Source organism: Pseudoliparis swirei, chromosome 22 (assembly GCF_029220125.1).
Source record: "Pseudoliparis swirei isolate HS2019 ecotype Mariana Trench chromosome 22, NWPU_hadal_v1, whole genome shotgun sequence".
In the NCBI taxonomy this organism is placed as follows: Eukaryota; Metazoa; Chordata; class Actinopteri; order Perciformes; family Liparidae; genus Pseudoliparis; species Pseudoliparis swirei.
This window is the reverse complement of record NC_079409.1, coordinates 15,053,205-15,072,191: the sequence shown is the minus strand read 5'-3', so window position 1 is coordinate 15,072,191 and position 18,987 is coordinate 15,053,205. Positions and strand designations below refer to the sequence as shown.

The 18,987-nt window shown below is 42.6% G+C and overlaps 2 protein-coding genes across 3 annotated transcripts; both read right to left on the bottom strand.

Moving 5' to 3' along the window:
* Positions 1 to 1,615: 1,615 nt before the first annotated feature.
* On the bottom strand, positions 1,616 to 4,688 carry LOC130213473 (T-cell surface glycoprotein CD4-like). Its single transcript, XM_056445157.1, has 8 exons — positions 4,608 to 4,688; positions 4,176 to 4,337; positions 3,657 to 3,797; positions 2,775 to 2,999; positions 2,607 to 2,669; positions 2,110 to 2,252; positions 1,914 to 1,975; positions 1,616 to 1,700 (listed from the first exon to the last, which is right to left on the bottom strand). Exons 1-8 carry the CDS (start codon positions 4,633 to 4,635, stop codon positions 1,616 to 1,618), a joined length of 909 nt encoding a protein of 302 aa, XP_056301132.1. The 5' UTR covers positions 4,636 to 4,688.
* A 931-nt stretch (positions 4,689 to 5,619) lies between these two features.
* usp5 (ubiquitin specific peptidase 5 (isopeptidase T)) lies at positions 5,620 to 18,494 on the bottom strand. Of its 2 annotated transcripts, none has more exons than XM_056445057.1 (20): positions 18,262 to 18,494; positions 17,587 to 17,715; positions 17,353 to 17,419; positions 17,124 to 17,251; positions 16,665 to 16,810; positions 16,381 to 16,565; positions 15,808 to 15,902; positions 14,872 to 15,065; positions 12,923 to 12,994; positions 11,170 to 11,257; positions 10,889 to 11,014; positions 10,657 to 10,810; positions 9,682 to 9,844; positions 9,504 to 9,592; positions 8,868 to 9,053; positions 8,494 to 8,637; positions 8,253 to 8,395; positions 7,527 to 7,680; positions 7,304 to 7,388; positions 5,620 to 6,456 (listed from the first exon to the last, which is right to left on the bottom strand). In XM_056445057.1, exons 1-20 carry the CDS (start codon positions 18,367 to 18,369, stop codon positions 6,363 to 6,365), a joined length of 2,550 nt encoding a protein of 849 aa, XP_056301032.1. In that variant the 5' UTR covers positions 18,370 to 18,494; the 3' UTR covers positions 5,620 to 6,362. The 2 variants fall into 2 exon arrangements, with proteins under 2 accessions (XP_056301032.1, XP_056301033.1); XM_056445058.1 differs by having other exon boundaries at positions 8,925 to 9,053; positions 18,262 to 18,493.
* Between the last annotated feature and the right edge of the window lie 493 nt (positions 18,495 to 18,987).

Sequence of the window (18,987 nt, the reverse complement as noted above, 5' to 3'; positions counted from 1 at the left end):
TCCTCGTCACCCACCTCGCATACGCACTTGTCCTCGTCCTCTCACATTGTTTCTTCTATCCATTCTCAGTCTTTCTCCTTCCCACCTTCAACCACCTGTTTGCTCTCTAAACTGGCTGATATTGGTTGTGTCACATCATTTGATGCGTGTGAAATCAATTTTGAGTGTTTGTGTTTAATCAATGACATAATAATAATAATAATAATAATAATCATTTATTTTATATAGCGCTTCTCAAGTCACCCGAAGTCGCTTTACAGAGTCCAGAGTCCAGTAGTCATACACACACACAGTCGTCCCGGTGGTGGTAAGCTACATCAGTAGCCACAGCTGCCCTGGGGCAGACTGACGGAAGCGTGGCAGCCAATCAGCGCCTCCGGCCCCTCCGACCACCACCAACATTCATTCACATCCATACGAGCCGGGGTGAGGCTGCGGTGCATGTCTTTATGATGTCTTTACATGTGTTCTCTATTTGTATTTGATTGTTGCCCCTTGTGTTTACCAGTATGGATTACATGTGCATTAGAGTGCACAATGTGTTTAGAGTTTTGCTGAAAAGTCTCAGTGAGATCTGCAAATTGTGTTTTACCATGTGAAATACTTATTGACAACAGACTGCACGATTAGCTAAATGAGTTCAGGCAACTGAGAACTTTGTTCAGCCAATGGGTTTTAGTGTTTTAGCAATTGAGAAAAACTGTATTACGTGTAGTGCTGCATTGGTGTCAACATCTGCATTGTTCTGTACCAGTTGTGGGGATTCAGAGCTTCTGAACCAACGCAGGCTCAGTTTAAAGAATATTCAAGAGCATACCATAAGATACTGTTTGATATTATGTTGAACAAGGTCGAAGTTATTATCTTGAACCTTTAGATTTTTTAAAGCTTTTGGCTCACGGTTGGCTTTTTTTCTTGAAATAGTCTTAAATATGCGCACACTGTCAATAATTACCTCCTTAAAAAGTAGTTCATATTTTATTCCTGGCGGCCTTCCCTCCTTTGTTTTCAAATTACCAAAACACAGGAAATAATACACATTCAGCTGTTTGTGATTTTATCTCACGGATAGAAGCCTCCCTGGTCCCTTTTGTGGATTTACATTATTATTATTTTTTAATTTCCTTATAGTCATTGGGTTTATTGGCTAAGGGAAAAAACATAAAACTGCAATATAGTCCTCTAATCTTTCAATTACAACCCACTGGAAAAAAACTAATTATACACAGAAAAACAAATAAAGTATCTCTCAAAATTAGTTACATTTATTTTTCAAGGGAAAGCAAATCAGAAGTTGACAATTCTGTATTTAAAAATATTCCACGAGGCATAAATGACATAAATAAGCAGAAACTGTTGCCGCGCTCCCTCGCAGTGCAGAAGCCTCTTTGCATTCAGTTCACTGGTTATATTCGGTGAAAAAGCTCTAAGTGCCCACATCATTACACTTGATTTGTATTTCCATGTTGAGCATTCAAAAGCCAATTTACATTCATGACGCATTCTAGGGTTCTCTTTTCATTCGCTCTCTCTCTTTATCTATTCCTCACTTTCCCTCCCTCCCTCTCTCTCCCTCTTCAAGTCCTTCTTTCCTTTCTTCGATCAGTCTTTCACGTCACAGCAGCGGCGCTGCTTGCAGAGCGGGGGCTGACGGCTTCTCTCTCCGCCGTCCTCGCTGTGGTTTTGCTGCAGCTGCTGGGCTGCGATAAAGAAAGGAGAGAAGAGAAGTTTCACACTAATTACGACACAATAATGAAGCACTTGGTAAAAGGCGCAGTGAGAATGAAGGTCAAGCAGTCATTAATATAAAGTGAATAGAGTCGATTAGAAGGCATCTGTAAAGTGAAAAGATATAACTGGAGAGGGGATAAAGCCATTTCTTTACGAGATAGAAGCCAGTAGAGAACATTTACCAGTCGCACTGGCAGTAGCTCTTTGGCTTCTGTCGGCCATTCTTCATCACTTGATGTTTTCTCTGCAGCAGGAAAAGAAAAAATCAAATTCTAATTGTTTTGTTTGCCTCAGTAACCCATCCCACTTCATCCCACCTGCTAAATCTAATCCAGGAAGCAGCGTATGAAGACTCCCCGGAAGGTTTTCATGACTGACCTTTCTTTTAATCCTCTCGCACAGGACGACGACAAAGACCACGAGGAGAACCACAGCCAGGCAGCCGCCTCCAGCTGTGAGCCACACCCACCAGCTGAGCCCCAGCAGCGGAGCAGCAGCAGATGGAGGAGGGCGAGTGACGCCTGGTTGAGGTACGACAACAGACCGCCGCAAACACCGAGGAGTCAACGACACGTCGAGAGATGAACCTCTTGTGTTAGTCCGTGCTCATCGAGGGTTTAAGATAAGATAAGATATTCCTTTATTCGTCCCACAGTGGGGACATTTCAGGATCACAGCAGCGGGTGCACATCAGAGCATTGATAAAAATAAAAGATACAAATAAAACACAAAAACAATAACAATACTAAATACTAAATATACAGAGGAAACTAAATATATACAAAAAATAAAAATAAATATATACACAAGGCAGTGACCAAAGTTTCCAGCGGGTTAAAGGTTTTTACCCAAAAGAGATGTCAGGTGGTACTCACAGTCGAGGCAGCTTGTGCTCGGGGAAGGGGATGATGGTGGCGCAGTCGTTTCAGGAGCAGGTACTGGGAGTAAAAACACAGCACATCGTGACCGCGGCCTCATCGGTCGCTCTCGTCCTGCACGGTTGAAACCATACCCAAAGACTTTGGTGAAAGCCAGCATCCCACCTTGAACCTCGATGGCGAGGTTCTGACTGTACACCCCCCCGTCTTGGGAGAACACACACTGCCAGGTCCCCGCATCAGAGCGCCTTACAGACTCGAGCCACCCAGAGTGTGGACTTCCAGCCGGGCTCGTCCACCTCACCGTAGAGTCTCGGTCCAGACCGCTCACCTTGCAGTGGAGCGTGGCCTCACTGCCCAGCTGGAGGTCAGCGGAGGGGCTGGCCCAGACTGAGAGGGGGGGGGGGATATGGTGAGAACCACAAAGAAAAGAGGAAAGGCCAGATGGAGGACTTCATCCAGATCATCTGGACCGTGACACACCCCTTATGACATGATGTGAAGACACTTTCTCTGCATTTTATGGATGTTCAATCATGAAATTAAAGGTCTCTCCATCAGTGATACGCTGGGGTTCGTCTTAAAGATGTAGGAGTTTAGCAGCCAGGTAGGGTCTAGTGAAAGGTATTATCTCGTTGTACTGTGGGTGATGTAGGACGCAGTGCTTTTGGGACTTTGAGCCGTATGAGGGAGCAGAATCAGGATGTGTGATTTTGACCAACCTTTCTCTTAAATATGTATCTTTTATATCCCCCAATTTTTATAAAGATACACTCGTAAAAATTGTGACATATATCATATGTGTATATTATGTGTGTACATAATCTTTTGATTTAAATGCCCACATTTCTTTTCAAATCAAGACGTCTAAAGTTACTTTATTCGTTCAGTAAATGAAGTAACACTAATGAGTAAACAGTTGTTTGAAAAGTCAGAACCCTTAATGAATGTAACTTCTCTTTGTTCACTTTTATTTCCCACAATAAAAACATGTCTATAACATGCATTTAGCTCATGGTAACATTGAGACTTCTGTCTCCTGCTCACCTGAGGCCACGAGCAGTGTGTGTTCTTCACGTCTCCCGTCCGCATTGCAAACAAACTTTCCGGCATCTTCTTCCTTCACGTCAGAGATCTCGAGCGTTGTTTCTGACCTCACCTTTGACCTTCCGGCAACATTAAAATGACCTAAAGCAGAACGTGCATGTGTGTAATCTACAACTGTGAGGCTCGTAAAACAATAATAATAATAATAATAATAATTTTATTTATATAGCACCTTTAAAAACAATGTTTACAAAGTGCTCCACAGAGAGTCAAAGCAAAACAAGTGGAATAGCAAAAAAACAATATTACATTTAAAAGTATATATTAAAATAAAAAATAAAATGGAAAATAATTAATTAATTAATTAAAAACCAAATAAATTAAAAAAAGACAACTAAATTAAGGGAACCAAAGTTCTGCATAAAAAGACTAGATCACTTAAAAGCTGTTCTACATACATTACAGTACATTGTGCTACAGGTCATTCAGATTGTTTGTTGCTCTCACGTCCGTCTGTACCTTTGCGAGGGATGCCGGACTTCCCAGAAACACTATGCAGCAGGTCCTCTCCGTGGAACCACTGCAGGATGTCCGTGAAGGAGCTCACCCCGCACTCCAACGTGGCCTTGTGTCTTGGATTAGTGAGGATGACTCTGGCTGCAGCAGAAAGAGCAGCGAGCGCTGAAGAGAGGGGATCACACCCGTGAAGCACATGAATACATCCACAGGAGAATACCACAAACTGCATACTATAATATGTGATTAGGCTACTTTGCATTGGCGATACTTGAGTGAGTATGATGTTAAAGGGCAATGCATCAGGTTCAATCTGGGAGTATTGCTCTTCGTCTCATACACAGAGAGATATTTAGATATGTTACTGGCTACTCGTTACTCCTTTATTTTGAAGAATGAATTACAATGATTTTTAGTAGAAGTATTTTAACTCACCAAACGCGAACCACGCGATCGTCTTCATTTTAAAAGTTGTGTCTAAGTGGAGAAGGTAAGATAAATGTACATTACAGTCGAGACTAAAGTGTTTCAGGAAATCTAATTGAATGCAGCGGTTCATGTCGCCACACACGGCTCCCGTTCGAGACGAGCGCTTCACCAACAACATGTCATCCCTAACCACCGAGCGAGCTGCTTCCTTCCTCTCTCGACCTCTTGATGAATGTCCCTTTGTAGACTTGCATAAAAAAATGAAAAAAAATTCAGTGTTTTGGCTCTTTAGCAATTAATTAACACTGATAAAGCGTCAAGATGCTTTGCTGGAAATAAGAAGTTATGAAATAAATGTGCAGCTTTCTGACTATTAAGGCAAACGAATACAAAATTATCATAAAATGTCTTTTGTCTTTGCCATTTCATGAATTTTTAAGATTTAATTTCAGCAAGCTGCAATAATGATTTTTCCTGCCCAGATAATTTATATACTAAATTGTAATAATTCTACAACTAAAAACTCTTTTGACATCTTATCAATATGTTGCCTCGCTGGCCAGATAGTCTTATTTTTTAAACTCAGATCAACCGTAATTGATCACATTAGATCCAATACTTGCCGTTTAGATTATAAAACTTGATTTCATCATGTCGTCTGAGATTTTACCTTAATTTTAAAGCAGTGCTGATAACTGAAGGCCAAAATCGTTCCTCATCCTCTGCTTCACATCGAAAACAAAAGCACAAGGATGCAAAGTGAGTAGAAGGCGGAAGACTTCCGAGAAGGAGGTGCAGAGGAGCTGACGGCCGAGCAGCCCTCGCTTTGTGGGTTCAGCTTTGTGCCGCCGCCTCGTAAACTAGGCCAAGGATTCTGAACAGTTTTTACCCGAAGCCGATAAAACAACAGTGTACAAATAACCTTTACAACAGAGGTGTGAACTATTTAAATCTCAGAGAAATAAGCTCAAGGTAACTAGGCAACTCCTGACTAGTTAAAAAAGGAAAAAAGGCAGAATGACAGAAAGACAATTCTTTATTTGTTACAGCAGAAGTAACAAAAGGATTCATTTGCAAATAAAAACAAGAATCACCCAGATATCACCCTAACCTAACTTTAAAGAAATAACTGTTTTTATAACACACATTTGAGCCGCTATTCATTTGTTTGATGAACTGACATCTCCTCTCATCGTGGATGTTTTAACAATTTGTTTCTTACTTCCTCTCTGAACCGGACAGAGGAGAAGTCAAATGGGTACAGCAAACTGCAGCCGTCCAATAAAAGAGGGGCTGGAAGCAACATATGATGATGGTGGGGCGGCGACTACTGATGGCAGAGGAATCAATAGTCAGGATATGGATAGAGGCGATAGTGAGCAGGGAGCGACTGGACCAAGCAACCCCCTCATGTCCTGTTCCATGAAGCTTTGTGAATTATCTGGATACATTTACTGAGTAAAATTTGGAAGACGCCTTTTAACCATCTTTACGCAACATAGTTGTCCAGCTAAGTAACTGAATGTGCTCCTCTGAACAGGCCCATGGATTGTAATCAATGGATAAAAGGTAAAACGTCCCTCCTAAACACCTCATCTGTACATCCGCACCAATGTATTCAACTGTGTATATATGCAATCTGAGAGATTTATTTACACTTAAGTCAGTTGTGAAGCATGCCGGGGCATTTTTTAAGAGCTCGGTGGGGTGTGACTATAACTGCCGTCTCGTGTGTTTGTGTTAGCGTCCACATTTCTCCTCTCATTCAGTCACTCTCCGGTAGAAGTAGAGGTATCCCAGGTCTTTGGGAGGTTTCTCTGAAGCGCAGACCTTCTGGTCGTTGAAGATGACCCACCTGTGGAACGGAGAGAAGAGCTACTCGATCACAGGGTACAAGCTAAGAGTGGCTTTTTAAATCTTATTTGAGAATAAAATATCCACCACTTGGGTAAAGTGACAGTTGCTTCTCCCAAATTGACAACGACATCATATTATAAACATATAAAAGGTAATTTATTAGCAATCTTGAGTCATATATTTGTCAAAAATAATTACTCTTTTCAAAATATAAAATCAATCAGGCTATTCTCCTGAAGTGAATATAAGCATTGACGGTGCTTCAGGGTCAGACCGGGCCAGCAGGATGGTGCCCCCTGCTGAGGCTCTGGAAAATGAGCCACTTCATTGCACGACACAGCATTTCCAAAATTAGGGTTCTAGCATCCCTAGGGGTACTTTGGAGTACTGCAGATATTTATATTTAACGTTAATAAAATATATATACTTCACAAAATAATGAAAGTATAAATAGTTCAATAAACAAATATAAGTTTAGGTTAAATAAACTACATATATATTCAAATATGCTTATTATCAATACATCAGTTGGCTGCAGCAAAGATTTATCTTTTTCAACCAAAACAAAAAATAGTTTGGGAGTTGTCAAACATATTTCAAACAAGTAACATTATTGAAAAGGTACAAGAAACACTGCATTATAATAACTTATTTAAAGAGCAAACTTATAAATTAACTTCTGATTAGAGAACAGACAGCATGTGTGAAACTAACAGATTTTATTGTTGTCTCTTTGAGAATATGGGATGTTCATGACATTTTTTAAATGACATATTTTGGCTTTAAAACAGACTAATATCCCTCAAAGCCAGAAACCTACGTATGAGCAAAAGAAAAGCACTTACTGGTCATCCTTCTTGATGTGACAGACGTAGTGGCCGCACATCGTGCTCGTCCCCATGTGACTGATGAACGCAAACAGCTCATACTCTGGATAAAAGACAGAAACCATGTTAAATTATAATTAGACCACATACAAGAAATACTTTATAAAATATGAAATCAAATGATGTCGCAATGGCGTCGCCGTCTACATTTCATGTTTCTCAACACATCCTCGAGACTCACTTCCTGGCCCGTCTTTGACGCGCGGCCCAGGCGGAGGAGGATCTCTGCCGCCCTCGCTCTCTGCGGCTGAGCGACCGCCTTCAGACACGTCCATGGACTCCAGGTCGTCCAGGTGGGAGAAGATCCAGTCCACGGCCCGGTCCAGGACGTTACTCTAATGAAACAAACGGTTCAACAAGACATTGGAGAATGTCAACAAAGGGACTATTTGGTCAAATATGAGCTCTTCGAGTCTATTTTGCCGTTACAGGGACAACATTTTACAAGTTTCTTCATGGATTGGCAATCGGATAATAGAAACATATCAAATTACCTCCGATGGTTAAAGTCCACTTCTGTAAATTCAGTCAAATGTTGTATATTGCCACAATAATATCACTGTAACAGTCAGGATATAATACTAAGAACAGCGCTGCTCAAGTGTCAAGTTTTCTTCTGGTAGTTTCCGTCGGCATGTGGTGGCTACTGTAAATTATTTTGTCAAACCACACGCAGTAAATCAGATCTAAGACATCTCTTTGACCAGTGCTTCTGAGACAGCGCAGTGCAACTTATTTTTGTTGAGGTATTAATGCCAACAACTGGTAAGTCTCCATTGATGATGAGCCATTACTGTCGGACTGAAAAGGGGCCAGCTGTGCCCGTGTTCACTGTTCTACTTTTAGACTAGTGGCAGATGAAATAAGTCAAATCCCAAACTCAAACTGAGAGGAGAGTGATTCTGACCGTAGCTCGAAGTGCTTTGGTTGCCTGGTCTCGGCTGAAGCCCATGGAGACGATGGTTGCCAGGTGCTCCTCTGAGAGGCTCTCAATGGGTGTGGTCCCGGCGCCGGAGCTGCAGCCTGGCAACACCAGCGGGGCGGCAAAGTCTGCAGCCAATCGGAAAGAGCAGAACATTTGAGAGTGAGAGGAGCGACCAGACTGATCAACGACTTGCTTTCTGGTAAAACCCCATCGCTCTGCACACCTGGGTCATCCATGTGGCTCATGGTCCAATTCATGGCAGCATCGATTCCAGTGTTCCCAGTGTAGTACACCGCTTTCCTGCAGGCCTCCAGTGGGAATCCCATTTCACATAACTGGGACACCGTAGAGTCATCAAGGACTGGAGCTGAATGCGATGAGAAGAAAAGGTTCAATTACTTTACACTTTACACATTGTTACTTTGTCATGAAATTCACATTTAAAAAAATCATGTGAATATCCAGCGGGTGACACAGTGTCACTTTAACTTGGAATGTAACTCAAATCACGTCACCAAATAATAAGGCAACAGAAGGACGCAAGGATGGACAAATAGGAGTTAGAAGGAAAAGAGCAGAAACTACAGACAGACTAACACAGCAGTGGGGAGTAGAGAGAGTCGTCCTCCTCGTTGCCCTGGTAACCCAGGATACCTTTAACCTCCACATCTGGGGTCATGAGTGGGGGCGGGGACACCTCTGGTAGAAGCTCCTCCCCTGGCTGTTGGCCAATTGCATGGAGGTCACTCAGGTCCAGAGTGTCTGGAACGTCAATGCTCACGTCTGCAGAGGAAAACCATCAATTACCAATTATCCACTTTGGTTCAATGTTTGTTTTACACACCATTTTAGAAATTGGTGAAAGCCAGCTGCTAAATATGAGTCCTCCTCTGCCCTTGTGTTATTGGCTGGTAAATATCCAGGTCAAGAACAGCTGTGATTCGGTTATGTATTTACAGACTCGCCACTAAACACGCCCACAAGCGTTTTGCATGTGGTCGCGGTAAATGACACTGAGCTAAATGACACTGAGCTAAATGACACTGAGCTTGTACAACAAAGAATATGTATTAGAGGTTTTAATGCAATACTCAGTGCTTCAGACTATATTAAGGAGTAATGCGTCTCAACAAACAGATTTCAAATTCTGTTAGGATTAGGAATACGCACTTTTGTGTGGAGAAAGAAAAACATTCGTCTTCAACACAATTATTTAATAATATCTTTGCTCACCCAGTTTCTTGGGCACCCAGTCAAGGCCAAAAGTGAACTTCTTAATCTGGATGACCAGGTGGTCGGGGAAAGAGGCAAAGCGGGTTGTTCTGAAAAATGAGACGGGAGTGGGTATTAATAAATACATCTTGAGATTTGTTTCATCGCTTTAAGTATGTGCGGCCGTCTCTCTTCATACTTGGTAGCAGTAGTCTTGGACTGCACAGCCGAGCTCCAGAAGTCTGTGAGGATCTCTGGTTCACTGAGGGCCGCCATGCAAGCTGTGAAGGGGATTTGTGCACGCACTATAGGGAAGGAGGAGTCTCCCTCCTCACGCCGGCGCTCCGCCTCCTCCAGCTCTTCTGTTCAACAAATACATTCATTTATGAGAAACACTACTATCACTCGCACATCTTTTAAGAGGTGACATCCATGTCTGACGTCGAGCTGATAAGTACGTGGTTTGTTTCCGCGAGGTTACATAATGCTTGCAGAGTTCTCTGCCATCATTACATTTTTTGCTGAATTATTTTCTTGGTTACCATGACCCTACCTTACATTTCCTTTTCAATTAATGAAAAGTAATGTTACGCAGCTCATGTGGTGCATTTATTGCGTATAGTTGTGGTGGTGCTGCTCTATTTATTTCATAATACAATATCCATCCATTCTCATCCGCTTAGTCCGGGGTCGGGTCGCGGGGGCAGCAGACCCAGCAGGCTGACCCAGACCTCCCTCTTACCCGCAACATTTTCCAGCTCATTCTGGGAGATCCCGAGGCGTTCACAGGCCAGCCGGGAGATGTAATCCCTCCAGCGTGTCCTGGGTCTTCCCCGGGGTCTCCTCCCAGTATAAGGCAATATTCAGTATAATACAATATTCATTTTCATATTTGCCTGCAACACCTAATTTCTTTTTTAGAAAAAAAACACAAAAACTAAGAAATCAATTATTTGAAGTTGTGAATCCATTACAGACACCCCCAATTTGAGCTCCATGTTCCAAGGCTGAGTCGTTAAAGCAGCGGCACATCTTTGAATCCGATTCGCAGCCCATTGCAGCATGTCATGCCTCCTCTCGCCCCCTTTCCCTGTCTATCTGTCCTGACTATCCAATAAAAAAAATACTAATAACTAGAGCTTGAGTTGTATGTTGTAACGTGTCAGCCCTTCACCTGTGTTGGTAGCCTGGTCCATCGGCACAGGCAGCTGGACGATGTAATCCACCCGCTGCGTGTACTTGGCTTTATGTGATTGCTGACAAACAATCCTCTCCTCCACCAGGAACCTGAAGGCTTCAGATGGGTTGGGCCCAGAGCGACAGTTCCTCTGCGGGTGAAAAGAAATAATAATGTAAGAGAAAAGCTGGGAAGCATAAAGACATGCAGAGTGTGAGTGTTACTTTACCTCCACCATGTTTATGAAGTGCAATAAAAACTCCTGAGCATCCTGTTGTCGATTCGTAGAGAACTCTGGGTGGCCCCGCCCAACAAGTGCTTTGAACATTCGTGGTGCGATACCGATTTGGTCTCCCTGCAAACAAAGCAGGAACAGTCAGTTTTATCAACAGCGAGAGCTAAGCGGTAGACCACATTTTCATTTATTTCGGAGTGTAATTCCCACATGTGCCACAGATAACAGTTAAAACTAAGACTTGTAAATCCACTGTGACTGATTTTTTTTCCTACCCTCGGTTCGGATGCACCATTTTCCTCTCCAAGGTCTGGCGCTGGTTTGGAATAATCTCCTGACAACAGACCGTAGCCGAGCTTGGCTCTGTGATAAACAAACAAAGCTGACATCACTTTACATCCAACAATATAACAGTGGCTCACACAGGTGTAGGATTTGGATAAAGACCTAAATGTATTTTTAACTTCTTCTGGGGGAATATCTAATCAGGGAGAAAAATCTGGTGGGTACAAGAACGTTTTCGTTCAGCCACAAAAGTAGACATTGTTTGAATTGGGTCACATACACATACAATCTGGCAGAATTCAATTTAAAAAGGGAAAACACAAGATTCTATATTCAATATAATGTGATTTTCATCTCATATCTGATGGTTGTGGGGTTTAGAAAAATGAGGATAGGACATTCACTTTTGTTCCTAAATTGAGACATTCAATCAGTTTAGATTATACATTATTATTAGAGATGCACCGATCAGGTTTTTTGGTGTCGATCACCGATCACCGAAATCAGTATCTGCCGATCCGATAATACCGATCACCGATCACGGTGTCGATTGAAGCATTCTATTTATTGTGTAGCATTATTGCCTAGGACTATGAGGAAATACATATATAAAGCAACTCAAACATTAAAGAAATTACAGATTTCTTTAAACATTTAGGACTTTTACTTTGAAAAATGTCCTAATTGATACATTAAAATTGTTTGATTGCTATTGTAGGGGATTTCAGATATGTATGGAACACATCTGCATCATTCATTTCCTGGAACTCTTGGGGAAATCTATATACAGGACTTTTTTTAACATACAAAAGTCTGACTTATTTTTATAAACTCTTCCTTGGTACAGTAACAATGTTTTAATGTTAGCATAATTTAAGCTAAATCTCAGAAACGATCTATAAAGATACAAAATCAGTTCATTGTTTACTTGTATTTGTTAGTGCATGATTTGTCGACATCTTATTTTGAACAACGGATGTTGTTTCACGTGGTTCTTTCCACTAACTTTGCAAAACCGGATGTTGTCACTTAAATCCTTCCGCTAACTTTATCAAAACCCTCACGCGCTCCCGATCGAATGTGTTTACCGTGAGCATCAGTCTATCGGGGCTCAGACATGTGAGAGTCGGCTGAGTCGACCCAGTGATTCAACTCGGGGGACGGGGACGCCGCTCGGTGGAGAGGATCCCCTCTGACCTCTCACTCTGCGGCCCTCGCCGGGCGCATCGTCTCCGTTGCGGTGCGCGGCGATTGAAACGTCTCTGATAGTTTTTCTCGCAGATGTTACGTCATTTGATCGGCCGTTTTGAGAACGCCGATCAAAACCGATAATGGGAATATCGGCCGATATGGATCGGCGCCGATCAGATCGGTGCATCCCTAATTATTATATTTCTCGCAATGGCATAGAGCTAAGATGACAAGAGATCAAGTGGCAATATAGGTCCGTCTTAACTCTGCTGATTTCAATCGAACATTTATATTCAGGAAGATAACCCACATTAAAAATTAAAATACCATTTAAATTATGAACTGCCTGCAAAATGAATCTGTTATCAGCTTTGAGGTTGACAGCTGACAGTGAGGGTGTTTATGTGTATTTTGAAATGTGTAATATCTTTTCAAACACTGTCCTTTGCTTCCCTGTCATACAACGGAGAGAGAGAGAGTGCTTTTTTGGGCATCGAAGGGCAATACAAGAGTTTGTCAGAGAGAATAACCACAAGAGAAGAGGACACTTACATTTGGGTTTTAAAGTCTTGGGTGGGGTCACTTGGGGCTTCATCAATAATCTTGTCGATGTTAGACACATATCTGGAAGGCATGAAGAAAAGGATATGAACACATTATTTCCATTCAGTATCTTACCATTAATGATAAGCACTTTGAAAAGTGTAACTTCTAAATAATTATTTTATCTCTACAGCTGTAATAGCCAACTTGATGGCAATATTTTGATCACAGTTTGTCAAACGAATCCACATCGTCTTTTGTCACATCACAGGAAGCGACATGGTAAACATACAGTGCATCCGGAAAGTATTCACAGCGCTTCACTTTTTACACATTTTGTTATGTTACAGCCTTATTCCAAAATGGATTAAATTCATTATTTTCCTCAACATTCTACACACAACAACCCATAATGACAAAGTGAAAACTGTTTTTTGCAAATTTGTGCAAATCTGTTAAAAATAAAGAACGAAAACATAACATGTACATAAGTATTCACAGCCTTTGCCATGACACTCAAAATTTAGCTCAGGTGCATCCTGTTTCCACTGATCATCCTTGAGATGTTTGATTGGAGTCCACCTGTGCTAAATTCAGTTGATTGGACATGATTGAGAAAGGCACACACCTGTCTATATAAGGTATCACAGTTGACAGTGCATATCAGAGCATAAACCAAGCCATGAAGTTCAAGGAATTATCTATAGACCTCCGAGACAGAATTGTATCGAGGCACAGATCTGGCGAAGGGTACAGAAAGATTTCTGCAGCATTGAAAGTCCCAATGAGCACAGTGGCCTCCATCATCCGGACATGGAAGAAGTTTGGAACCACCAGGACTCTTCCTAGAGTTGGCCGCCCAGCCAGACTGAGCGATCGGGGGAGAAGGGCCTTAGTCAGGGAGGTGACCAGGAACCCGATGGTCACTCTGACAGAGCTCCAGCGTTGTTCTATGAAGAGAGGAGAACCTTCCAGAAGGACAACCATCTCTGCAGCACTCCACAAATCAGGCCTGTTTGGTAGAGTGGCCAGATGGAAGCCACTCCTCAGTAAAAAGCACATGACAGCCCGCCTAGAGTTTGCAAAAAAGCACCTGAAGGACTCTCAGACTATGAGAAACAAAATTCTCTGGTCTGATGAAACAGAGATTGAACTCTTTGGCCTGAATGCCAAGCGTCATGTCTGGAGGAAACCAGGCACTGCTCATCACCTGGCCAATACCATCCCTACAGTGAAGCATGGTGGTGGCAGCATCATGCTGTGGGGATGTCTTTCAGCGGGAGGAACTGGGAGACGAGTCAGGATTGAGGGAAAGATGAATGCAGCAATGTACAGAGACATCCTCGATGAAAACATGCTCCAAAGCGCTCTGGACCTCAGAGTAGGGCGACGGTTCATCTCCCAACAGGACAACGACCCGAAGCACACAGCAGAGATAACAAAGGAGTGGCTTCGGGACGACTCTGTGAAGGTCCTGGAGTGGCCCAGCCAGAGCCCTGACTTGAACCCGATTGAACATCTCTGGAGAGATCTGAAAATGGCTGTGCACCGATGTTCCCCATCCAACCTGATGGAACTTGAGAGGTTCTGCAAAGAAGAATGGGAGAAACTGCCCAGAAATAGGTGTGCCACGCTTGTGGAATCATACCCAAGAAGACTTGAGGCTGTAATTGCTGCCAAAGGTGCTTCAACAAAGTATTGAGCAAAGGCTGTGAATACTTATGTTATGTTTTCATTCTTTATTTTTAATAAATGTGCAAAAAACAGTTTTCACTTTGTCATTCTGGGTTTTTGTGTGTAGAATGTTGAGGAAAATAATGAATTTAATCCATTTTGGAATAAGGCTGTAACATAACAAAATGTGGAAAAAAATGAAGCACTGTGAATACTTTCCGGATGCACTGTACAAACTTGGAAGAACCGGAGGATGGAGGCTATGAGTAGAAGAGGGTACTGACTTGTTCTGGAAATCTGGAACGGTGAAGAGCACTTGCATGACAGAGTTGAGGTAGCAACTGTTGCCCAGATTCTTCATGCCAGTCAAACCGTTGCCGAACAAGGGCCGCAGGGTGGTCCCCGACTCCTGAATCACCTCCCACTCCCCCACACGCTGGTTCACGGCAATCTCCAGCTCTGTCATTGTCCGTTCAGTCTGAGAGGAGCAGAGAGGTCAAAGTGATAAGAGAATGAAGGACGCAGGCTACAAGCAAATGGAAGTCTACGCGGCAGCCTTCAACGCAAGTTTCGACAATGAAAAGCAAAATGCGCCCATATGAAGGAGCAACGAAAGCAAGCAGACAAGAAAAGACATTACAGATCACATCATCACCGCACTAAGTGCTGCACTTTGTCTCCGGCTCTAATGTAGCACGACGCTTACACCGCCCGCCTGAGCAACATCATTATGCGTGTGCAACAATACATTAACGAGACAAGAAACAGCATTACAGTGAAGAGTGAGAGGTACACACATCAGTCCAAAATATAAATAATACTATAATAATTGTTTAATTATATGATTTTATGTATACACAAGAATTACATTTATTTAATGCAAGTTTATCTGTGCTATTTGTTTTGTTGGCATTAGAATAACGTAGCACTCGAACACTGCAGCTGAATTTAGACCCCTTATTAATACCATGTACCCAATCTAGGAGGTAGAGCCTGCCTCAACTGTCTGGATGTCTGCCAACAACAAAAATACAATACCTTTGAATACATTTGTACCACTTTAATCGTAAAGTAAAGGGTGCAATGACAACTTATTTCGATGTTGAACAGAGCAAACCAGTTGGGAAATGGGCCGATTTCATATTTGCAATCATCTATGTGAAGAAAAAAGAAAAGAATAAAGTCTGCTTCCACTAAACAAAGCGGAAACACAAGCTTACCTTCTCCATGGTCATCATGTTGATACCAAAGTGAGACAGGTGCTCTGGTAACTTGGAATCCAGGACCATGTCATCCTCATCATAGGAATACACATCTGGACATGTCATACAAAACAGAGGGGGCAATTAAAAGGCATTGAAGTTTAAAGCTTTAGACGAATGCATTTGAATAATAGAAAGCCCTATAGCCCATATTATGCCAGCAATATTCTAAGTCCAACCCAAATCCCATGTGATCTTTTTTGCAGTCTTAAAAAAACTGAAATTTGAGCCGACAGTGTGTTGTTTACAAAAGCATTGACGAGGGAGGCCCACACCAGCATCTAAATGGACCAAAGCAACATTTGCAGGAAGTGGAGGTGCCATTAAATGTCCTGCAGCTGAGCAGAGTATTTACTATTTAGCCTGAAAACTGATGTTAGCAGTGAATTTCCCCTGGGCTAGTGTTTGATGGGTGACTTGTTCAACAAGCAGAGATGCAGGACAACTTTTGCTCCGGGAGATTTAAGCATAATATTGTGTTGCGTGGCGGGCTGCTGTTCACAGTTTGATTGAATCCTGCCATCGGCTTACCCGCTCCATCAGGAGTGATGGTACCAAGTTTGACAGCTATTGGGTATCCTGTCTCCTGGAAGTGTAGAAGGGCATGGTTGTTGCCCCCGGTGCCATCAAAATACCTGCGACCACACAGCAATTTGCCGTCTGTCAAGTTCATCCAAATATTCTCCTGGAGGTCACACACCTCACACCGCCAGCCACTAGGATGAAGGAAAAAATATAATGTGATTTAAGTGAAGGTTTTTTTTTTAGGAAGTCACCAGTCTAAGAGGGACTTCATTTGTGACATTGTGTCTCACCTGGGAGGGATCTTCACTCCGTTGTCAAGCTGTTTAAGCTCAATAGCATGCCTTGACTCCTGTCTCACCTCTCCATCCCACTGTTGAACTTGTAAGGTATGAGACACTGAGTCGGCTGCCATGATACCCGCCATTGATAGGGACACCTTGAGGAACAGCAAACAGGAACAAATTAGACCTGACTAACAACTCATGAGAAAACTTCAAATACTTGATCACTGAAGGTAACACAATTGATTATCCATGCCTTCATTGTGCATGTGCCCTAATATTATTAAAAGGTAAATGTACAATATATTGTTTGAAAGCATTTTAAACGGTTTTCTGTCGTAAGACATTACATGTTAATGTGATAGTCAATTCCCATATTGTAGTTGCAAGTACATTGCCATTGTGACGCAGACACAACCATAACAGAGTGATCACATTTCTCTTGTCAGAAGAGGCACAAGATCTCACCCGCTCTCTCACAACATCAGGCATGGTAGCAAGGTCCTCTGATGTCACTTCTTGTCTATCAGGTAAAATGACCACCTTTATATCCTCCTCATACTGCTCCTGCTCAACATCAAACCCTCCTTCAATACCTGGATAGAACAGAAGCAAGAGGGTAGGTAGATACAGGCCAGTCACAAACGAGGAAGCCTGTTTTATCCGTGTTTGTGTAAATACTCTCTCATGGACTCACCGATAGCCAATCTGGTGGGCTTTTTCTTTGGCGGGTGTCCAGATCCAGAGTTATTGTCATCTTTCTTCTGTGGGAATAACATAGCTCATCAGTGAGTGTAGATATTGGTTCAGTCAACATGTTAGGAGATAGTGAAGATAGTGTCAAACATAATGAGAGTATGAGCAAACGTGGAATTGACCACAGTGTTGAGGAAAATAAAGTCAGAAAGTAGATTAAAGTGTTCATCGGTACCTTTGCCTTGCGAGTCCGGGTTATGTGTAAGTAAGCCCTCTGGCCAGTCCGGGCATGGTACCTGTCCACATACTGACTCCCAAAGCCAAGGAAACTGTTCATGCACAGGTACAGTCCTCCTTCACTTTCCTGCAAAGAAGAAACAGGCGATGTTACAACCTGTGCTCATCTCTGTGTGACACGACACTAGGGAGTTAAAGTTGAAGGCAATGCGGACGTCCTAGAAGTCCCATCATCAGTTAAAATAGTCGCGCATCCTGCTCACACTTGCAATTCAGCGCAAAACAGGTTATATTATTGAAAAAATACGAACAACAAAAGACTTAGAAGCTATGATAATACATTGAGGAGCACAAACATGGCTGCCACATGCGTGACAATAACTCGACTGAGTCAGCTCGTTAGCTCGTTTTACAGCATACACACCGACACAGCTACGGCTAGCTAGCGAACGCGCTGGAGCAGCGACGGTCACATTCCACGGCGCTGCTAGCTTAGCATGAGGCTAGCTTGCTAGTTATTTGAAAACAGAACATCTCGTGTTGTCTCTTAAGTAAAAGACAGCAGACAAAACGCTCCGTTAGACAAAGATAGGAACGAGTGGACGTGAATTAGACATGAAACAACACTGTTGAGTTGGCTGACGTTTATATGTGTGAAGGGAAGATGACTCACTGGCGAGGAAAATGACAAGGCGCATTCGTCTTTGTGGACCCGGTCCCCGGGCTTCGGGACCCGGATTGTGGACAATACCGACATCAAAACCTCACCGACCTCCGCCATGACCAGATAGATAATTCCGCCTTTCAGTGGGACACTTGCGTCTCTCTTTTTGGACCCCCCAGCCTCTTTGATAACCCCAGGTCGGAAGAGTGTCTGTTGTCGTCTGTGTGCGGCTGAATGAATCCCGAGACCCCGCCTTGTGTCGAGCGAAGGCCGAACGAAGAGGGGATGCGGCTCGTTACCGTAACATTTTGTATAGATGCGATCGTTGAGATTTTATAATGCTTAATTATAAATTTAAATTTAGCGTGAGGTCGTTTCTACTCAAGCCAAGTCACTACTTACAATTATATATGCACATAAAGACTATATTAAGAATGACACTAGGGATTTACACGTTCTCCAGATAATGATTCATTTCAGTTGGTCTTCTTCTACTTGTACTTACGGTAACAGCGGTCGAATACTATCAACGGCTCTCTCTAGCGGCGACATGGGTGAACTGCAGCTCGACTGGCTGGATAATAATATGTCGTCGGACGAGCTCAACGCACGTCAATTAATCACCTTTTAGCTTAATTTGAACATTTAACTAACGAAATGATCGAGAGGAGGTGTTAACGTGGAGCAGTAGTGAATGCATCATGTGAAACAACAATCCGTATTCTCCTAAAACGA

Coding starts and splice junctions, on each gene's coding strand:
- LOC130213473 (XM_056445157.1), bottom strand. CDS start 4,635: ATGAAGACGATCGCGTGGTTCGCGTTTG. Junction 4,338..4,607: donor GATCGCGTGGTTCGCGTTTG/GTGAGTTAAAAT, acceptor CCCTCTCTTCAG/CGCTCGCTGCTCTTTCTGCT. Junction 2,253..2,606: donor GAGCACAAGCTGCCTCGACT/GTGAGTACCACC, acceptor TACCTCAACCAG/GCGTCACTCGCCCTCCTCCA.
- usp5 (XM_056445057.1), bottom strand. CDS start 18,369: ATGGCGGAGGTCGGTGAGGTTTTGATGTCGGTATTGTCCACAATCCGG. Junction 9,845..10,656: donor GGACCAGGCTACCAACACAG/GTGAAGGGCTGA, acceptor TTTGTTGAACAG/AAGAGCTGGAGGAGGCGGAG. Junction 8,638..8,867: donor TCTCTACTCCCCACTGCTGT/GTTAGTCTGTCT, acceptor CATCGCATTCAG/CTCCAGTCCTTGATGACTCT.